The sequence below is a fragment of the Spermophilus citellus genome (genome assembly GCF_964194105.1).
Source record: "Spermophilus citellus genome assembly, chromosome: 2".
Lineage (NCBI taxonomy): Eukaryota > Metazoa > Chordata > Mammalia > Rodentia > Sciuridae > Spermophilus > Spermophilus citellus.
Window position 1 is genome coordinate 193,137,494 of NC_138183.1, and position 21,796 is coordinate 193,159,289.

The following is a 21,796-nucleotide window of genomic DNA, read 5'->3' on the forward strand; positions in this document are numbered from 1 at the left end:
GGTCAAACTTAAGTACTGTGTCTTGCACAAAGCAATAAGTAATTAGCCACAAATTCCTAATGAATTGTCATAAAGATATCTTTAACTTTTTTTTTTTGGTGGGGGGGAGGAGGAAAAATCTGGCACTGGTGCTTTTGTTCTCTTTGAACTAAAAGAGGGAGGGGGAAAAAAAAGACTAAGAAATTCAATTGTACATACATTTATTACCACCAATGGCCAAACCATTGTCTTGAAAATGAACTATATTAGAATACTAAAACCAAAAAACCAAACCAAAACAACAACAAAAAGTCATAAAATAAACTCACACTCAAAGTCAAGAATCCATAGACTTGTCAAAGAAATCCGGCATGAAAAACAGAATAAGTTATAATCCATTTATATTGTGTCAATGTATATAATAATGTATCAAAATGCATTCTACTGTCATGTATAACTAATTAGAACAAATTAAAAAATTAAATAAAAAAAAGAAATTTGGCATGAAAAGAGAATTCATACATGTAAGGAATTGTATTACCTAATCACATGCTACCATCAAAATGGCAGGGGCTGGACTGGGGCTGTAGCTCAGTGGCAGAGTATTTGCCTTGCAAGTGTGAGGCACTGGGTTAGATCCTCAGTACCACATTTGAAAAAATAAATAAATAAAGATACTGTGCCCATTTACAACTAAAAAAATATCTTAAAATATGGCAGGGGCTTTTTATGAGGAATGAGAAGTGGTAATTAATGGGATAGGGCACACAACAGACAGATGTTTTCACAAGTTTTAATAACCACATTGCCTAGAAGTTGATTCTTCAAAGCTGATCGAACTTTTTAAGACAGAAATTTGAACTAGAAAAGGAAATCAAGAAAGGGGAAAAAACCCCTCTAGAAGATCCAAGATGTGGCTAGTGCCACAAGAGAGAGAAGTAATAATTGTGGGTGCTCCAACCAACAAGAGGTTTATAAACCTAAATCTAAAACTCTTTCCAGACACAAAAGCACAGTATTGGGATCTGAGCATCTCATTGGGCCTCAAGTGCTAAATCCTAAATGCCTCACAGAAGTCTGGTCTGACTGTGGAAAGGGCAGAAGTAGCATTTTGCTTCTGAAGAATCAGCTAATGACTCAAAACTTGAATTCTAATTCCCTTCTGGGCCTTCATAACAAGCACATGCTTTTACCTAACATGGCTTACAAAGAGAAACAAAGGAAGCAATCTGGATGAGTCATACTCTTCTAAGAGCAAACGGGACCAAACACCAAAGACTCTTGATTCTCTCTTCAGAGTCTAATCATCTGTAGGTGCTTTTTTCCCCACTGTTCAAATTCAAGAAACAATCATTCTCGATATCCATGACAATATCTTAACTTTGTATTGTGATTTCCATCTTGAGAGTCTTTAAAGATAATTAATTACCTCACCTGAATCTTCATAACAACCCACATTCAGGCAAAGTATGTACCTGCCCTCTATTCTACAGATCAAACAACTCCCCACCAGAAATAACAAGATCTTTAGACAAGATCTCAGCACTTACTTTTACGATGTATGGCCCAAATAAGAACCTGGGTGTTTTGACTATAGTTGCAGCATCTCTATACTTTACTACTTAATGTGTGGGCTACAGACAAGCAACATCAGCACCACTTGGGGGTGAGTTATATACACATTCTGAGATGTACTGCTCTACATAGGATTATGGTACATCTCTGTGGTGAATAACTTTCTCTCTGGATTTGGAGCCCCAAATTTGTCTTACCTATGCAGCCTTCCTCATCCAAAAATGTTTTAGATTTCAGTACACGTTTTCGTTTTCTTTTGTTTTCTCCACTTGAACTCTAAAAGATCAGAGGAAGATCAGAGGATACAATGTTAAGTTGACAAATGAAGCTGTAGAGAAAAACAATGAAAGCTTTTTAATCGATAACAACCATTGCCCAGTATTCCATTATGATTTAAAAAGTTGAAAGAGGACCAACCCTACCACACAGATAAGTTAGATATACCGTATGTACATATTTGATGTTTCAGTGACGATGAGAAGGAAAGTAGCATGCTGAGGAAAGAACTGTATTCATTCTGCCAATAAGTTTTTGTGGTGTAGTATGGGCACCATGGTTAAAAAGACAAATTGGATAAAGATGTTAGTGGAAAACAGAGTCAAGAAGACTCTTGACTCTTGACCATTGCAATATACTGTGTAAGAGCTTTAATGGGGGCAGATATTAGAGAAGCACACAGCAATGGTCCTTAAATCAGACCAGGGATTTCTTAGTAAATGCCCAGGCCATAGACACTTGCCATGGTCAGCCTTGGCATTTCAATGGCATTACACCCACCAAGTTTAGACTGAAACAGGTATTACTAATATTATTTTCCTCTTAACTCCATGGGTCTCTTTCATTCCCTCTTCCCTTCAGCTAAAGACAAAATCAGTGCAAGATTTAAATAAGTCTTAACACAATGAATTAAGGACAATATCACAAAGAAAAAAACCCTTGTCAGTGCCCATTCTCAACACTTCACTACCTACACTGATAGAGGCACGCACAGTTGAAGAATATTCAAAACTGTATTTCCCCACTTGTTCTCATCCAGTTCTTTTCTTGAAGAACTTTACCAAAGCAACAAATGTTCATGAGTCCTTTGTTCCCTTCTATCTTTCACACTTTGATCTGATGCAGGCATTACCTCTTTCTTTCCCAGCTTTTTGTAGTACTGGGGATTGAACCCAAGGATGCTGTACCACTGAGTTACCTCTCCAGACATTTTTATTTTTTTTGAGACAGGATCTCACTAAATTATAGCAGGACTTCTTTTCGCACAATTCCAACAGCAGCTGCACATCACAGCAGCCCTTGTACTAAAGGTCATGGAAAACAAAACCGCTCCCCAAATCCATCTCTAACCTCCCCACGACTGACCCTCAATAAATCTCTCTAGGCTGGGGATATAGCTCAGGGCTGGAGTACTTGTCTAACATGTGCAAAGCCCTGGGTTCAAGCCTCAGTGCCACAAAAGTAAAATAAAACAAAATAAAAGCTCCCTTCTAACTGGGCACAGTGGTGCACGCCTGTAATCCCAGCGGCCTGAGAGGCAGAATCAGGAGGATCCCCAGTTCAAAGCCATTTAGTGAGGCGCTAAGCAACTAAGTGAGACCCTGTCTCTCAATAAAATACAAAATAGGGCTGGGGATGTGGCTCATTGGTCAAGTGCCCCTGAGTTCAATCCCTGGTAACAAAAAAAACCTTCCATTTAGTGAGAAGAGAGGGAATACCCATTCTGGTCAATCTGTAGGGGAGCAAAATAAGAACCATGTACTGGCATTTGTGATTTTTACAGCAAGAGAAATGACTCAGAATAGTAACTGTAGATCCTTGGGCAATCAAGGATACATGGAAAGGAAGCCTCCCAGTGAAGTTTACCTTGACAGAAGGAGGCTCAGGCTCAGGCTCAGACTTCCGCACGGGATCAGGAGGTGGAGATACAGGAGGAGGTGGGGATGGTGACTTAGCTTCATAAGGCCCAGGAGAGTCTGGGAAGACTGAAATAATGGAACAAGCTTAGATAAGAGAACTACAAGCCCAGGCTGGTAGAACTTCTCCACTGGCATCTCTATGTCCAGCAAAGAGGACTTTGCAAACAGTAATTGAGGCCAACCAAGCACTTTGCAGTTATGAACTTATCTTTAAAATATACATTGATTTTGTACAACTAAAATCAAAGAATCAAAAATTATTAGTGCTAGAAGCACCTTAGAAGTCATTTTAGCTAAATGCTTTATTTTACAACTTGGTCAGGGCATGAAGTTGATTTATAAATATGAACTGATCACCTTCCATCTTTCATATATTTTACTTTACCCTCACAACCACCCTAAGAGACAGATACTATTTGCATATTACAACTGAGTAAAAAGAGGTTCAGAGAGATTCCTTCACTTGCCGAAGTCACATAGCTTGTAACTGAGACCAGAAGTTTTAAACCCAAGTCAGTCTGGTTGCACAGCTTTCCTAAGCCAACTATCCATGCAACCTAATGATTCATGACCAGACATTTTCTCTTTAGATTAAGTAAGTGTGAGTAATCCTCAGATTACACCAAATGCTCCATGCCAGTCTTTGTGATCTGAGGATTATTTGCAATCTTCTGAGGTGTTTGTAAGACTGAAAATTTCCTGCCGATGCTAAGAGCATGAACTTTGGGGGACAGATCATCTTTGAAATAAAAACTCAGTATTTTGTATGGGAACTATTTCCAGGCTTGTTCTGTTATACCAAGAGTGAAGAAAAGAACACTTTTAGGATAGAAATGATGTTATGGAAGTGGTATCATCTAAGAGTGCACCAAAGAGAACCCATCATTTCTCAACATTTGCAGAAACAGTGGTCCTAGCACAAGGCCCTATTAGAAGAAAAATGAAAATCCTCAGCTGACCTATTGCTTAATCACCACAAAGAAATTGCTGGTCAGGGGATTGGATAGCTGCTTAGCCTCACCTGCTCCCTAAACTTCCTGGCTGCATTCAAATTCTTTGTACAAGTCTTGGATCTAAAATTCTCCCAACTGATTAGGTCAGCATTAAAAATTATGACAGTAGAGGGTTCAAGGCCAAATGACCTAAAGAGGTAAAGCAGAACAAGGGCCAGAATGAAACAATAAATTACACACTTCGAGTATGAAATGGGCCCCAAAACTTTATAAGTGCTGGGAAACAAAAGACAGAACATAAAGGCAAAGAGGTCCAGCTATTAACCCAGCTCAGGGAAATTAGCACATGATGGGAGCCCAAGCAAAAGGAGTGTCACACCCCAAAACCAAGCACCCATTGTGCTAAAGCAATAGCTGTTAAGAACCGGGCCATAATGGCAGATGTGTTACAGTGGTCAGAGGAAAGTTTAAGCAGTAAGGAAGCCAAAGAAAAGGATTTTTGAGTACTCACAGTAATAAATTTACTTATTCTATTTCCAGTTCTGCAACCACTTGACTTATCCAAGGAAAACACTTAATCCCAGTAGCACCAGCTTAGACCCCTCTTACCACACTGCATTGCAGCTGTGTGTTTACCCACAACCACCCTCCAGACTCTGTGCTTCAAAGAGGCAGGGATGCCACAATTCCCCTGGCACCACAGAGCAACATTTTTTTTTTTTTTAATAAAGAAAAATAATAATTTTCTGAACTAAATTTAGGATGAGGTACATCCAAGTTAAGGAAGATTCAGCACAGACTCTTCCTTTAACATATCCCCAAGAGAAATATTATAATAAAGGATTGTTGTGATCCCCCCCTCATAAAAGGGAAGAGAACAGAGGAAGAATCAAGAGTCCTTAATGAAGAAGAAATTTCAACCCATGCCTGGAAGATGGAGAGCAGATGGGAGAAAAGTGACAAGGAACCATCAATTAAATGATTCAGATGATAGAGATTACTATCTATTATAAAACTTCTGAGTTGAAATTATGTTTATCTACTACTTTGTTTAAACTTTAAAAAATATTTTAAGGAAGGGTAGAAAAAACTAAAATTTTCTAGACTTAACAAATGCTAATCATTTTTTCTTATAAAACCCCACAAATCTCTACTATGTGTTTTAAACACCTAAGATTTCAAAAACATTTCTTAAAAAAAATTTGCCCAGGGCGGCTATAGCTCAGCGGCAGAATGCTTGCCTAGTATGCATGAGGCACTGGGTTTGATCCTCAGCACCACATAAAAATAAACAAAAAAATAAAGGCATTCTGTCCATTTACAACTATTTAAAAAAAATTGCCCACATTCATATGCTGGAATAGAATACAATGTCAGTTTGCCTTAGTACTTACCATCAAGTCAAGCTTTCTAACTCAATATATTTTTAGTGACATAAACCTATGGAAGTTGGATGCATCCGTGTATTTTAAATATACTTATAGCAAATCTGCAACTCTTCAGATGAAAGATACTGAAGTAGTAAAACAGAACTTAAGCCAGGAAAGCAACTTTTGTTGGGGCAGAATAAGAACTGTGGTAAAACTAATTTCAGGGATCCAGCAATGGAACCACTTGTTTGTTAAGAGTCCTCTGGCAGAGATGGGTAATTAGAATTCCTGGAAAGCATTCGCAGCTTCCTAGGACCCAAGTTTTTAAAATATCTAGCCTTACCTTAAGAAAGGTATTTTAAAGATGAGGAAACAAGAAATTAAAGAAGTGAAGTCATCTGCCTAAAGTCACATAGTTAAGTGGTGCAGGGGAGATTTAAACACAGTCCAACTTCAAAGTCCTTACATTTCCTCCATTCTTGCTGCTTCCCTGCTAACTACTAGCTTAAGATAGCTAACATCATATAATTAGTGCAACAGAAATAAAATGATAATATGTTAGAGGCTGTAAAGATTTAAAATAACACTGGCTTTGAGACAAAGAAATTTAAGAATAAAATGGCAGAGGTTTATAAATTTAGGTTTATAAATTCAGGGGCCAAAAAGTATCTTGCCAGGGGAAAATAATTGAGAGCCTCTGCTCTCTGTCATCTGTTACTTTAGATTGCTCACCTCTATCACATTTCTTTACATTCCTTTCCAAACTAAATAGCTCCACCCATATTTCTAATCACCCATGGGTATTATTATTTTTGTGGGCTATGGATCAGAAACTAGGGAGAACATTTCAGAATTATGTAATGATGTTCAATCAACCACAGTAATTCCTTGACTTAAAACTGACTCTCACTACTACTAAAGTAATTAGTGTTTTGGTTTTTTTTCTTCTTCTCTCTTCTTCTCCCAGTGGTGCTAAGGATCGAACCCAGAGCATCACACCATGCTAGGCAAGTGTTCTACCACAGGAGTTACATTTTTAGGCTTAGCTTACCTTTTTTAAAAAAATATTTTTTTAGTCGTTGATAAAACTTTATTTTATTTATTTATATGCAGTGCTGAGAATCGAACCCAATGCCTTACACATGCCAGGCAAGTGCGCTACCACTGAGCCACAACCCCAGCCCCTTAGTTTACCTTTTAAATGTATATTAGGCTGATGGTTTCAAAGCCTTGTCCAGAAACAGAAGCTATAATACTTAATGCTTACCCCTGAACGGCAGGATCTAAATCTGTAAGAGTCAAAATGGTACTTCTACCCCAGAGATTCAACTTCCTAGGGCTATTTTTTAGATCTGTTCATTTGCAATACAGTCATCTACATATACAATTTGTTTCTTAACTCACTTATTACTATCCTTTTGTGGGAAACCTCTTTGACAGTAACAGTAGATTCCTCTTTTGCTTTTTTTTTTTTTTTTTTTTTTTGGCACTGGGAATTGAATCCAGGGCCTTGTGCACGTGAAGCAAGCACTCTACCAACTGAGCTATAACCCCAGTTCCTCGTTATTCTTTAATCCCTTTTAGTATCAATTTATTTGCATTGTGCATGTACTTTTTAGTGATACTGAACTCCTCTGGATTGGATTTCCCCCTAGTACCTAAAATGGTTTATGCCAGGAATTCTTGGAGAACTGATCATGGTAGCTTAAGCTTTTCACCACTGGTTTTACAAGCATGACTTTGAAGGTAGCATATCCAGCATATAAATTCAGCCCAGCTATCTTTCTCTTTAGCCTCTCTATGTATACTATCCTCTATATTATGTGGTATGACATCTTGGTTCCTAAGAATACTTGACATTCTTGTAAAAAACATATTAATTTTCCTGGCCAGAGTCTTGCTCTTATTCTGTTTGCTTATCTAACATTGCCCATGGTCTAAAACTAGAAGGGTCCATAGTGACATTCCCTTTCAACAACTTTTTTACCATGATTTTATTTCTATAGTGTGGAACACCAATATCCCTGGTGCCTAGAACATTACAATTCTTAAGATTCACAATAAGGTAGCCAAAGGAATACATCCCCTTAAAAAAAAAAAAAAAAAAAAAAAGAAAGAAAGAAAATGTATTAGACAGTATGTATACTAATAGTACTTATCCTCTTTCCCTTTTTGTTGGTTATTTTGGCGAGTTACCAAAAGATCATGGTTCTGGTCAAAAGGCTAAAGTAGATTTCAAACAAAAATAGATGCTATATTCTCTCAGTGCTAGGATTACTGCTCTCATTATAACCCATAATAAATTACTTTTTTAGCTCCTTCAGCATCATAAGAATTGATACTCTTAGTAAAAAAATTAATAGCAATACCCACCTTCATCTTCACTGCTATCAGACTGAGGAAGTTTGATTCTTCGCCTCTTTTTCTTCATGATTTCAGTTTCCTTTGTTTCATCATCAGATAAATCTACTCGTTTCCCCCTGTTGCCATCAGAATAAATTAAGCATGTTACAAACAGCAAAAATGTAAGTATTTACATGCTCCTATGAATCTCACTTTATAACTCATGGTCTTAATTGACAGAGGATAGAAAAGAATAATCAAAGTATACCAATAAAGATTCTTTTTAAGGATATACTGTCAACCAACCATAGCTAGGTCACTTCAGAAGGTGACCAGAATAAAAAATTTCTCTAGCTCTCTGTAGACCACTGGCAACTGCAACCAGGTTATCAAGAATTTTTCTCAATGCTTTCTTACTTTCCCAATTGGCCTGTTAGTCATTTGACACGAATTAAATAAGCAGCTATTACCTATATATAAGGCTCTTTGCTAAACACAGAGGATGCAAAGATCATAAAGGAAAGACTGTTCTCAAGAAGCTCTGGCTGACATGACCAGCTATATAATACAATATAATAAATTTTAATGGAAAAAAAAGATACAAAGCATAACTATTACTTGAAAACTTTAAAATCTAAGTAAAAGTTCATCAGAAAAGAGAAATATTTTAAAGGGAAAAACCAATAGGAACAAAGACATGACATAAGGCCATAAGGTGATTCTTATGAATAATAAAAAAACCTAGACTTCATCTTGATATTATTTAGCTTCTCTGGATATTCCACCAAAATTCATTTAATCAACAAATAATTTATCCAGGGCACATCATGTGTTAGAAATAAATAGGAATTAAGAAAACACATCCTTTGTCATCAAGCACCTTATGTCTTACTTATTTTTAAATATCAACCTTTCTTCTATTTTGAGCTAGAAAGAGAATATACTAAGCTCAAAGTAAGTAAAAGGAAATAATAAACAGCAGAAATCAATGTGATAGAAAACAAAATTAAAGTAAAAAGTTGTCAGTTGGGGGGTAAAAATAAAGTTAATAAACTTTTTACATGGTTGATTAAAAAAAGAAATGTTTCTCACCAATCAGAAATGTAAAAATGAGGGACCAGGGTTGTGGCTCAGAGGAAGAGCACTCGCCTAGCATGTGTGAGGCACTGGGTTTGATCCTTAGCCCCACAGGAAAATAAAATAAAGGTATTCTGTCCACCTACAACTAAAAAATAAATGTTTTTTTTTTAAATAAATGTAAAAATGAATTTTTTAGTGATAACTACAGATTCCACAGATATTCAAAGAACAAAGCTGTATTATTAACAACTTTATACTAATAAGCTAAACAACTTAGAATTCCTTTAAAATTACAACTTACTCAAAACTGATCCAAGAAAAACTAGAAAGTTTGAATAACTCTGTTTTAAAAAAATCAAATTCACAATTTCAAAAAACCTCCTATGAAGAAAATCCAAGCCTAGATTCACTGATGAACTTTATCAAACATTTAAGAAACAAATATATCTATACAAATTCCTTTGGAAAACAAAGAAACTCCTCTCAACTAATTTTGTAAAGTTAGCACAACCTTGACACTAAAACTTGGCAAAAACATTACCAGAAAAGAACTGACCTACAGTTCCCATAAAAAGAGAGGAAAAAAATCCTTAGTGTATATTAATAAATCCAACCCAGCAAAATATAAAAATAATACATCACAACCAAGTGAAGTTTATCCCAAGAATGCAAGATTGGTTTAATAGTTTAAAAATCAATCAGTATAATTCACCACAGTAGCAGAAACACCATAAGCATCTCAATAAATGCAGAAAAAATTATCTATTAAAATTCAACAGCCCTGCTGGGCTTATAGTTCAGTGGTAGAGCACTTGCCTCACATGCGTGAGGCACGCACTGGGTTCGATTCTCAGTGTCACATAAAAATAAATAAAGATCTTGTAAAACAAACAAAAAAACAACATTCAACATCTATTCATGATCAAATCTCTCAGCTTAAAAAAAAAACTCAACCTGGTAAAGGGCATCTACTAAAAATCTACACTTAGTATCACGTTTAGTAATGAAATACTGAATGCATTCCTGGCAATAATCACCAACAGTAAGTATTATACCCACAGTTTGGGACATTTTAATCCATATGTATCACATGTTCCTAGGAGCCTTAACCCTCTGGAACAGCACCATTTTGTTGATGTTTTCTACTAAAGTTACCCCAACTTTGCCACAAAAGTCAGGTCTTTGTGGGCCTATCAGTGCTGACAGTGTCCTTTAGAATTTCTTTCAACAGACTAATTCCTACCAACTATGAGGTAGTGTCTCAAATTCCTGGATCCATTTTTAACAGCTTGTGTGCTTTTTATTTTCTTTTCTAATTACATTTTACCACTTGAAAAATAAACTCATTGATATAAAAAGAAAACAAAGAACTTTTTCTCTTAAATTTGACTGGAAACAGTAACCTTTCATTTGGCAGCTTGAAGTAAAACACATATGCACACGCACACACTCACACACACTTTTAGGTACTTATGCCATGTCCACATGTTTAAAATTAAGTAAGGAGAAAACGGATTATCAATTTAGATCAATGAAGCAAAAATGAGACTTTGGGCCCTAAATCACCCAGTCTTGATTTCACAGGACTATTTCACTAGATAAGCTACTAAACTTCTCTCTCCATTTTGGTTGTGTGGTTGTATCCCTAAGGCATTAAGAAGGATTTACTACTCAACTGAAAAGTGTCCTCTGTCAATAAGCCCAAATAGACCTCTCACCCCCAGTAGACACTCTTCCCTCACAAGCGACAAAATTTTCCTACCATTTTTTTTCCTTCTGCTGCATCTTAACAGGCTCTGCTTTTTTGCTGGATTTCTTCAGGTCTGCAGGAGTTGCCAGTTTTGGTTCAGTGACAGGCACTTGAGGTTGCTCCACTATTTTTTCTTCTTTCACAGCTTGTTCTGAATCCAAATTGACTTTAAGTTTATCTACAAATAAAGTACAGCTGACGATACATAACCCCATGGTGCAATATTAATCCATCATTCTTTTGACAGTCCACTATGCGCCAGGTAACATATTAGCAGCGAGGCTAAAAGGATAAAAAACAGTCTCTCTCCTAACAGATCCCATAGTTTATTCAGAAAATATTTCTCCTTTTTTGATGACTATGCTAGCTATAACTGTTTTCATTTCTGCCTTCCACTAATCTCTCATCGTATCACAGCCCCCAGGCCAAATGATAGTAAAAGCAAGGCTTAGAAACACAACTTTGTGAGGTATCATCTTTCTAATTTTTTAGATAAGGAAAACTAAGAATCACAGGAATTAAAAGATGCTTCCCAAGAATATATAGTTTACAAATAACATCAACAGAATTTGTAGCAAGACCTTTCTATCATATTCAACCTTTTAATATCAGGATATCTTATTATCTTATATTATTTTCATGATAAAATAGAAAGACATATTTTAGTTCAAATCCTCTTTCCTCCTGAGCAAGTTATTTTATCTAAAAGTCATTTTTCTCTGTAAAAATTGGGATAATAGATACAAGATTTTCATAAGGCTTCAAAAAATGCATTATAAGGGGCTGGGGATGTGGCTCAAGCGGTAGCGCGCTTGCCTGGCATGCGTGCGGCCCGGGTTCGATCCTCAGCACCACATACCAACAAAGATGTTGTGTCCGCCGAGAACTAAAAAAATAAATAAATATTTAAAAAAATTCTCTCTCTCTCTCCTCTATCTCTCTCTCTTAAAAAAAAAATGCATTATAAGAAGTTAAATGACTTACCCAAGGAACACTGATAGAAAAAGTAAAAGTGAAGATAAGGACCTGGTTTAACTCCTCAAAATTCTGGTCTCTTTCCTACACCAAACTAAAGAACACGAAAACAACTACTGTGCAACGCAGAAGACTAAGAAATGCAAACAGGGTGGGCCAAGTCATCTGAGAAACTATAGAAGCATATAATCTTGGTTTCAAGCTGAACTCAGGAATAGCTTTCTGCCAGCAAGGTCACAAAATACAACTAGAAAGCTGTAAACCAGCCGGAGACTCCTCAAAAAGGTTTGATTGCAAATTTTATCATAGTTTAAATCATCTATTGTGTAGGAAAAATAGAACAAAACACTGACATTGTAGTTTTGGCTGTTATGCACAGCTTAGAATAATGATTTTTTTTTTTAAAGAGAGAGAGAATTTTTTAATATTTATTTTTTAGTTATCGGCGGACACAACATCTTTGTATGTGGTGCTGAGGATCGAACCCGGACCGCATGCATGCCAGGCGAGCGCGCTACCACTTGAGCCACATTCCCAGCCCCAGAATTATGATTTTTTATGTCATGTATATTACTTGAAAGTGTAAGGGATGTATTTGAATGTAAAATGCAATCCATTTATACTTTTGAAAACTTGAATGAGAAACCTGAATGGTGGAATCCATCAGCCAATGGTGATACATTTGCTTGCATTTTCAATACTGTTGTTCTCAAGTACCAGTGCTTTTCAAACTATTATATCAGAACATCCCAAACAGGAGAATAAATATGTTGCAAATGATAGAGTACCATTCCTTTTTATGGCCAAATAATATTTCACTGTTTGGATATACCACATTTTGTTTATCCATTCATCTAATGATAAATGATTTTTGGATTGTTGCCACTTTTTGGTTATCATGAAAAATGCTGCTATGGACATTTTGTACAAGTTTTTGTGTGGGAATACTGTTTTAATTCACCTGATACCTAGGAATGGAATTACCGGGTAACTCTGGTTTCATTTTTTAAAGTATTGACAAGCCATTTTCCAAAGTGAGTACATTATTTTACACTCTCCACAGCAACGTATGAGGGTTCAAATTCTCCACATCCTTGCCAACACTTGCTATCATCCAGCATTAAGTTTAAATAGTTCAAGTCCCCACAATAAACTCTCTTCATCCAACCCTAGAGCTCATTTTCATTGCAATGATCTTGTCATGTGTCAAATGCAATAAAAAATCATAATTTTACCCTGAACATTCAGCCTTTAAGAACATCTGTTAAATAAATCAACTTTGTAAGTGATTGTTTTATTAGGTGAATAATTTTCTTACTTTGTTTTCCCTCTTCCTCTATTACCTGTTGTCATAACATCTGTCTAGCAATTACACTGATTATTTTATTTTTTCCATATATTTCTCTCTCTCTCCCATTTGTGTGTCTTCTCCTAGTAAAACATTACAGCCAAGGGCCTTTTGTCTTTTGTTTAACATTGTACCACCAGTACACACAATAGGTGCTCAATCAATATTTGTTAAATAAACACATGAATAAATAAGTCTATTTTTATGTACAGTTTGGTATTTTTTTCAAAACAAGCAAATATTCAAGTATCTTATGTATTTTTAAAACACTAATTTAAAAAATCACTGTTTCTTAAGGTTACAAACATAAAACCACCACCAACTCCTGGGTTTCATCAAAATTGCCAAGAAACCATAATTTGCTTGGGTACTGGGTGGCCCAGTACAGTGACATCAGCATGATGTGTTTTCACAGAAGCCCTTTGATGCACTGTGCCTATAATAATACAAATGTTGTTTCTCAATAACCTGAAAGTATAACATTTTCTATATGCTTTCAGAACACAAATGTTCTTCTTTGATAGCTTTCATGGCAAACAAGACACTATTACCTTACTCCCTTCCTTGGCTACCAATTTGGCCATCAGAGACAGAATTCGACTAATTTTCCTTGCACGGGCATGTAACAAAATTTTTCCCTAAAAACTCTTCACAAAACTGAGACTCCAGGGAAGTGTGCCATAATTATTCTGCTGCTCTTGAGTTGTTCCTATCCTAGTATTTTGTCACATATCCTCAGAGGCTGTGTACTTGATATTAGAAGTAAAAAAAAAAAAAATGTGACAATTGATTTTTTTTTCCAAAAGAAAGACTTATTATCATTCTAAATATGGGAGAGTTTTGGTTTCTCAAAAACTATGTTTAAATGACCATTACTACTTGGGCTTGTCAAAATCATAATGAGGTCTAATTCATTATTGTGAATACTCTAAGTGAATGATCAACAAATATTATGAAAAAATCTTCATCATCACTAGCAATTGGAGAAATGCAAATTAAAACTACACTGAGCTGGGCCCAATGGCGTACATCTATAATCCCAGCAGCTTGGGAGGCAGAGGCAGGAGGATCATGATTTCAATGTCAGCCTCAGCAACTTAATGAGACCCTGTCTCAAAATTTTTATTTATATATATATATATATATATATATATATATATATATATTTGTGTGTGTGTATATATACATATATATTTTTTAAATAAATAAATACACACACACACACACACACACACACATATTCACAAACAAATATAACTGGGGATGTGGCTCAGTGGTTGAACATCCCTGGGTTCAATCCTAGTACAAAAAAATAAGTAAAAAAAAAAAAAAAAAATACTACACTGAGATTTCATCTTACTCCAGTCAGACTGGCAATTATCCAGAATATAAGTAACAACACATGTTGGCAAGAATGCTTTCCCTGCTTTTTAAAATTGGTTCTTCTTAGTTATACATGGTAGTAGAATCCATTTTGATAAAATTATACAAGCATGGAATATATCTTATTCTAATTAGGAGCCCCATTCATACATTTTTGGTGGGACTGCAAATTGGTGCAACCACTCTGAAAAGCAGTATAGAGATCCCTCAAAAAACTAGGAATGAAACGACCATTTGACCCAGAGGACTTAAAAATAACATACTACAGTGACCCAGCCACATCAGTGTTTTTAGCAGCACAATTCACAAATAGCTAAGCTATGGAACCAACCTAGATGCCCATCAACAGATGAATGGGTAAAGAAAGTATGCTATATATGCACAATGAAATATTACTCAGCCATAAAGAAGAATGAAATTATGACATTTGCTGGCAAGTGGATTGAACTGGAGACTATCATACTAAGTGAAATAGGCAGTATAAAAAAACCAAAGGTTACAAATTTTCACTGATTTGTGGAAACTAATCCATAATTAAGGGTGGAGGGGGAGAGGAAGATGAGAAATTCAGTAGATTAGACAAAGGGGAACAAAACGAAGGAAGGGGGAATAGGAAAAGGAAAGACAGTAGAATAAATCTAACATAATTTTCCTATATACACATATGAAAATACCTAAGTGAATCTCACCATCATGCCCACCCACAAGAATGGGGTCCTAATTAGAATAAGATATATTCCATACTTGTATAATTTTATAAAATGGATTCTACTGTCATGTATAAGTAAGAAGAACCAATTTAAAAAATAACTAAAGAAAGGCAACAGATTTGCTTTTGAGGCCCTTTGGTACACAGGAATAATTAAAGTCATACAAGCAAAGTGATGGCAATATCAATGACACTGACCTCAACATTATACTGTGTAAACAGGCAGTCTCCCTTTTGTTTTGAACATCCATTTTCAAGAGGCTTATAAAGTAAATATATCATTCTTGTTTGTCAAGGCAGTAAGTAGAAGTTCAAATAGTAAACTACCCTCCAAGATATCTCAACTGAGCCCAGCTAACCCAGAAAATTCACTTTGTCAGTTCATTACTTTCATCAACGTATGTAAGGAAGCAGGAGTGCCTGGATAGGCAAAAACTGGATAAGATGGCATTCATCTCAGGTTTAAAATGTTATTTCATTAACATTCACTTATTAGTCAAAGGAAAATAAAAACATGCTTACTCATAGCAGCTTTTCCAAAAAAATTGCTCATCACATTCCCCTTTCCTGGTACTTTGCTGCCTGTTGAAGATGCCTAAAAACATGGAAAAGAAAACACATGATTTTTTTTCTAGTGTTTAGGCTCCACTTAAAGTAACATTGTCTTGAACAATCTCTTCAATAACAGAGCACTGGCCAGTGGTACAGACTCTATGTAATCATGTGAAAATGTGTAAGCATTAGATGATAGTATCAAATGTTAATTTCCAAAGCTTTACTTCTCATAGTTCTTATAAAAATTATTATCATCCATGGATATGTTTAGGTTTTTCTTGAGCATATTTTACAACAATTTAGATTAAGAGGATTAAAAAAAGATCAGAAGCAATACAGCAAACAAAGAGGGAAACAAAATATTATGTTTTTAATAATCATAAGTAGACTTGAATCCTGGTTCTACTTTTTTTTTTTTCCACTTTCATTTTATTTGTTTATTTTTATGTGGTGCCAGGGATCGAACCTGGTGCTTCATACATGCTAGACAAGTGCTCTACCACTGAGCCACAATCCTGGCCCTGGTTCTACATTTAACAGCAGTATAACCTCTACGCAAGTTATAAGTTTAGGCTTTAGTTTTATTACATATAATATAAAAATGCTAAGATCCAAAAAGAATTGATAAGAGGATTTAAGGGCTGGGGTTGTGGCTCAGCAGTATAGCGCTGGTCTTGCACGTACGGGACCCTGGGTTTGATCCTCAGCACCACGTAAAAATTAAAAGAGTGAAATAAAGGTATTGTGAATAAATATTAAAAACAAAAAAGGAGGATTTAAATAAAGATCAAACCACTGGCATACAACAGGACCTCAATAAATGTTTTGTTTCCCTCCACCCCTCTTTTCCTCTCCCAGAGCAAAAGCTTGAAAATGACAGTGATGATAACAGTAGTAACAATGCCATACTTTCCTGAATATTTTAAATGGCACCTGATGTTTTTATTAAGTCAATACCCAAATAAGTGAGTTTAGATGACTAATCAATAAAAAACATGAAGAGAAAGAAGGAAAAGATGCATAAAATAAAAACGTTAACTACACTAGGAAGGTATATATGTCAAAGACCAGAATATAAGATACTCTGAAAATGACACATTGATAATACACTTTGTAATTTTTGAGGCATTTTCACATGCATTATTTCAACGGGCTCTCATAATAATCTTACAGTGTGTATAGGTAGGCATTACCATTTTATAGAAAGGGAATGCAAGCATCAGTGACAAGTATCAGCCAAAGAAAAAGGACTTGAGAATACAGTATTACAGGGATCAAAGTGGTAGAAAAATCAGAACTAAATGTCAGAACCTTACATAATTAAACTACCAAGGGCACTAGTAATGTTTTCCTGGATAACATTCCACACTGTAATAAAGGTCCATTTTCAAAGAAGACTTACATTTGTTACTTCTTTAGTCTCTATTTTGGTCTCCTTGTTTGTATCTTGGCTTTTAGAAGCAGCTTTGGAGGCAAACATTCCCATAATTCCCTTGGGCTGCTGGGAAGCCTGTTTGGAGGCAGGTGGGCCATGACCATTGGTTGTTAGCTCATTACTGGCTTGTGTCTCACTGGATGCCTGAAGATTTGACTGTTCAAAATTGCTAGAAGATGAGGATTCTGTGGGAGCTCTAGGGACCGCAGCTGCACATTGTATGGCACTAAACCTAAAGACAAAATGGTAATATTAAATTGATGCCAGTATCAAAATCTTATTTTCAAACTCTTGTTTCTTTCACATAGTACCTTCTAACCCCTAATATTATAAAACTAGGGAATGTTAGAACTAGAATGGATTTTGGAAAAACTTTTGTACAAAATTTTCATTTAGATAAATAACTGGAGAGAAATAAGTGATCTGTTAGTAATAGAGCTAGATTTGGAATCAAATAAGGTATTTGGAATACCTTATTGAATACTCTTGCTATTTTGAAAAAAAAACAAATCTGAATTAAAAAAAATAGGAATATACAAAACAATAATAAAAGATTTAATAATTTTACCATCCTTAGGAAACCAAATGGTTATCCCTTATTTAAGGACCTTCCTCTTATAAGGACAGATACGCAACAACTATTGACTGAATCAAAACTAAAAGCTCAGTAGGGTGCAGTGGTGCATGCCTGTAATTCCAGCAGCTTGGGAGCTGAGGCAGGAGGATTGCAAGTTCAAAGCCAGCCTCAGCAACAGGGAGGCACTAGGCAACTCAGTGAGACCCTGTCTCTAAATAAAATACAAAATAGGGCTGGGGATGCTTGCCCAGTGGTCGAGTGCCCCTGAGTTCAATCTCTAGTACCCAAAAAACAAAATAAAAACTAAAAGCTCTAAATATTAACACATTTCCTGGCAACTCTTCTGGGCAGAGTGGTCATGCTTTAAAACATGGAAGCTAGAAACAGAGTCACTGGCTCTTATAACTTGTGGTCCTTCACAGCCATTTGCTACTAATTTCTTCTTCTTTTTTTTTTTATTAGTTGCTCAAGACAATACAATGATCTTGACATATCATACATTTGATTCAAATAGGGTATGAATTCTCATTTTTCCACGTGTACAGATTGCAGGATCACATTGGTTATACATCCCATGTATACATACAGCAATCCTAGTGTCAGTTATATTCTGCTGCCCTCCCTATCCCCCCAATCACTATTCTCCACCCATTCTACTATGACACTTATCTCTTTTTTTTCTTCCCTTCCCCCTCACACTATCATATATGTATTTTGTGAACCCGTGAGGGTCTCCTTCCGTCTTCCGTGCAATTCCCCTTCTCCCTCCCATTCCCTCCCACCTCTTTTCCTTGTTTCGTGGTAATCTTCTTCTCATGCTCTTCCTTCCTACTCTGTTTTGAGTCACCTCCCTTATATCAGAGAAGACATTCGGCATTTGTTTTTTTAGGGATTGGCTAACTTTGCTTAGCATAATCTGCTCTAGTGCCATCCATTTCCCTGCAAATGCCATGATTTTGTTATTTTTTAGTGATGAGTAATATTCCATTGTGTATAAATGCCACGTTTTTTTTTAATCCATTCATCTGTTGAAGGCATCTGGATTAGTTCCACAGTCTAGCTATTGTGAATTGTGCTGCTATGAACACTGATGTAGCTGTGTCCCTGTAGTATGCTCTTTTTAGGTCTTTTGGGTATAGTCCAAGAAGGGGAATAGCTGGGTCAAATGGTGGTTCCATTCCCAGCTTTCCAAGGAATCTCCATACTGCCCTCCAAATTGGCTGCACCAATTTGCAGTCCCACAAGCAATGTACAAGTGTACCTTTTCTCCCACATCCTCGACAGCACTTATTATTGTTTGACTTCATAATTTAATTTGCATTTCTCTACCAATCAGAGAAATGCAAATTAAAACCACTCTAAGATACCATCTCACTCCAGTAAGAATGGCAGCCATTATGAAGTCAAACATTTGCTACTAATTTCTAATAGTACCAACTAGCAACAGCAGACAAGTATTATGCTGAAGGCCAAGTGAAGGAATATGGTGAATGGTTTGCATGGCCTATTAAAGGGAATATTCATTTCTTATTCTCTAAATTGTAGGTATGCCTACTTCACACAAATATATAATGTAATGTTCCACATTGTGAATGGATAACTGATTCAGCTTTCACAAAGGGCTCTACATAAAGCAAAGTTCTTCAACTTTCCATATCAAAACATTTTGCTTCCCCTAGTTTGTTGCTTAATGGGGTAGGTGAGAGTTCCCTGAAGATCTTATTCATCTTTCATATTCCAGTCACCTGACACAATCTGACATACAGCAAGTGTCAGAAAAAACATGTTGAAAGAAAGACTATTTAAGCCACTAAAAGTGAGGTTTCTGGTTTGTCTCCCTTCTTTAGTGTATCACCTCAATTTGGAGTGGGAGATGGGGAAGATTTAGAAACTATGCAGTGGCAGCAATTGCCAGAAATCACAAATACAACTTCAAGATTAACTGCTGGAATCAGTGGCCTATGGAAAAAAATCCCTAATATATCATTTCATTTCAGAAATAACATTAGACTTGAAAAGCCCTAAAGCTAGAGTTTACAGCTCCAAATATCTTACACTGATTCATTATGATCCCAGCAGAAAACCCTACATTAAAACACATCTTTGGTGTATCAGAGCTAAGAACAGACGGAAAACATTTACTTTCACCCACTGTTCTTCCTCTCTGGCCTTGCAGTGCTTCCATGCACAAGGAAAAGGGCAATGTTTTATTTCATTGTCAACATATAAAGTTGGCCCTCAGACAACTCTTTCTCCGTTTGGTCTGCATTCCACACCTTAGGGTCAAAACCAGGAACTGGCAATGAGGAAGAGACCAAGTTAGGTTGGGATCAAGTCTGAAGAGTGAAGAATCTGCTTAATCCTAAAATTTCAATTTTCTTCCTGTTATAGCACTTAAAATACATGAAACCATGAGTCAGATCTCAGTTGGCCCATAATTCTCAGGACCAAACACAAACTTCTTTATTGGAGATAAATTCTTCACATTTCTACCAAGGATACTTGAAGAATTTAGGTAAAGTTTCACTGAAGTGCATCCTATTACCACATTTCTACTTGCCCTGTTTATTTTAGTGGGCCCTGGGCAAATTTCATTTTGAACTTGTGAGTCACTTTTATTCTTGTTTGCTTACTTGCTAGATATAACAGAACTGGTTTTAAGAACTTGACATGCCATGATAAGATTTTAATGCAGATTATTTTTAAAATCTAACAACATATTTTATATAAACTTATCAGAGTACTCTTGAAATCCTTCCCTAAAAGACACCGGACTTATAAAATTAAATTATGACTCTCTGGCTATATAATTACATTTATTTACTTAATAAATATTTGAATAGCTATATAATCAAAGTTTCAAACTAAAGAACAATTATTAAACAATTATTAAAGAGCATTATAAAGAACATTAGTTAGCATTACTGAATGCTAACTAAGTGCTAGGCACTATTTTTGGGTATATAGTTAACAATATAGACACAGTCCCTATTCTCATGAACTTAATTATTTTTGGCAATTCTATATCTATTTCTTCTCAAGGACCGGTCTCTATCAGTTATCCCATCTACCCCAGGACCTTCAACCTTTTCCTATGACAGTTTCCTAATAATACAACTTGAAAGCATTCTTGACTTTAAAATTGTATATTATCCTTCCTCAATCTCAACTTCTCCTCAGCTACTGCTCTTTCCCTCCCATTTTCACAGTTAAATTTTCCAAGAGTTGTTCATATCAGTTTGTCTCAATTCTCCTTGTTCCCCATTTACTTACTTGGTTGACTAGCATCTGGTCCTTGCCCTGAAAAACTGTCTTGTCAAGGTTATCTCTAGATCCAGTGGACACTTTTCAGTTCCTACTTTACTTGGCTATTCAGCAACATTTAACAACGTCTACCAGTCCATCCTTGTTGAAACTTCCTTTAGCTTCTGGAATCCCATATAACTTGTGTGATTTTCCTCTTTTCTCTGGCTGCTTCCTCTAGCACCCCTCTTTTTCTGACCATCTCTTTAAAAATAACCATTACTAGGGCTGGGATTGTAGCTCAGTGGTAGAGTGCTTGCCTCACTGAGGCCCTGGGTTCAATCCTCAGCACCACATAAAGATAAATAAAAATACTGTGTCCATCTACAACTATTAAAAAAAAAAAAAAAAACTGTCACTAAATAGTGCTTACTATGTGCCAAAGACTATTCGTAAGAGCTCATATATTTTAATTCATTTAATCCTCTATAGCCCTGTGAGGATGGTACTATTAGATCGATTTTACTGGTAAGGAAGCTGAGTCACAGAGAAACAATTTTCCCAGGGTCACACAGCTACTAATTGTGGCCTAGAGTTTTACTTTC

At 36.0% G+C, this 21,796-nt stretch overlaps 1 protein-coding gene across 2 annotated transcripts in view; it reads right to left on the bottom strand.

Moving 5' to 3' along the window:
• Nucleotides 1–21,796, bottom strand: part of POLD3 (DNA polymerase delta 3, accessory subunit) — a 56,251-nt gene that overhangs the window by 6,100 nt on the left and 28,355 nt on the right. Inside the window, exons 7-12 of one of the 2 annotated variants that reach the window (XM_081278848.1) lie at nucleotides 17,339–17,603; nucleotides 15,904–15,976; nucleotides 10,979–11,117; nucleotides 8,167–8,273; nucleotides 3,418–3,536; nucleotides 1,752–1,830 (exon numbers count right to left, since the gene is read on the bottom strand). In XM_081278848.1, the coding sequence (XP_081134974.1) occupies nucleotides 1,752–1,830; nucleotides 3,418–3,536; nucleotides 8,167–8,273; nucleotides 10,979–11,117; nucleotides 15,904–15,976; nucleotides 17,339–17,603 (782 nt within the window). Of the gene's footprint in view, nucleotides 1–1,751; nucleotides 1,831–3,417; nucleotides 3,537–8,166; nucleotides 8,274–10,978; nucleotides 11,145–15,903; nucleotides 15,977–17,338; nucleotides 17,604–21,796 lie in introns of both variants that reach the window. The other variant, XM_081278847.1, reaches the window with a different exon arrangement.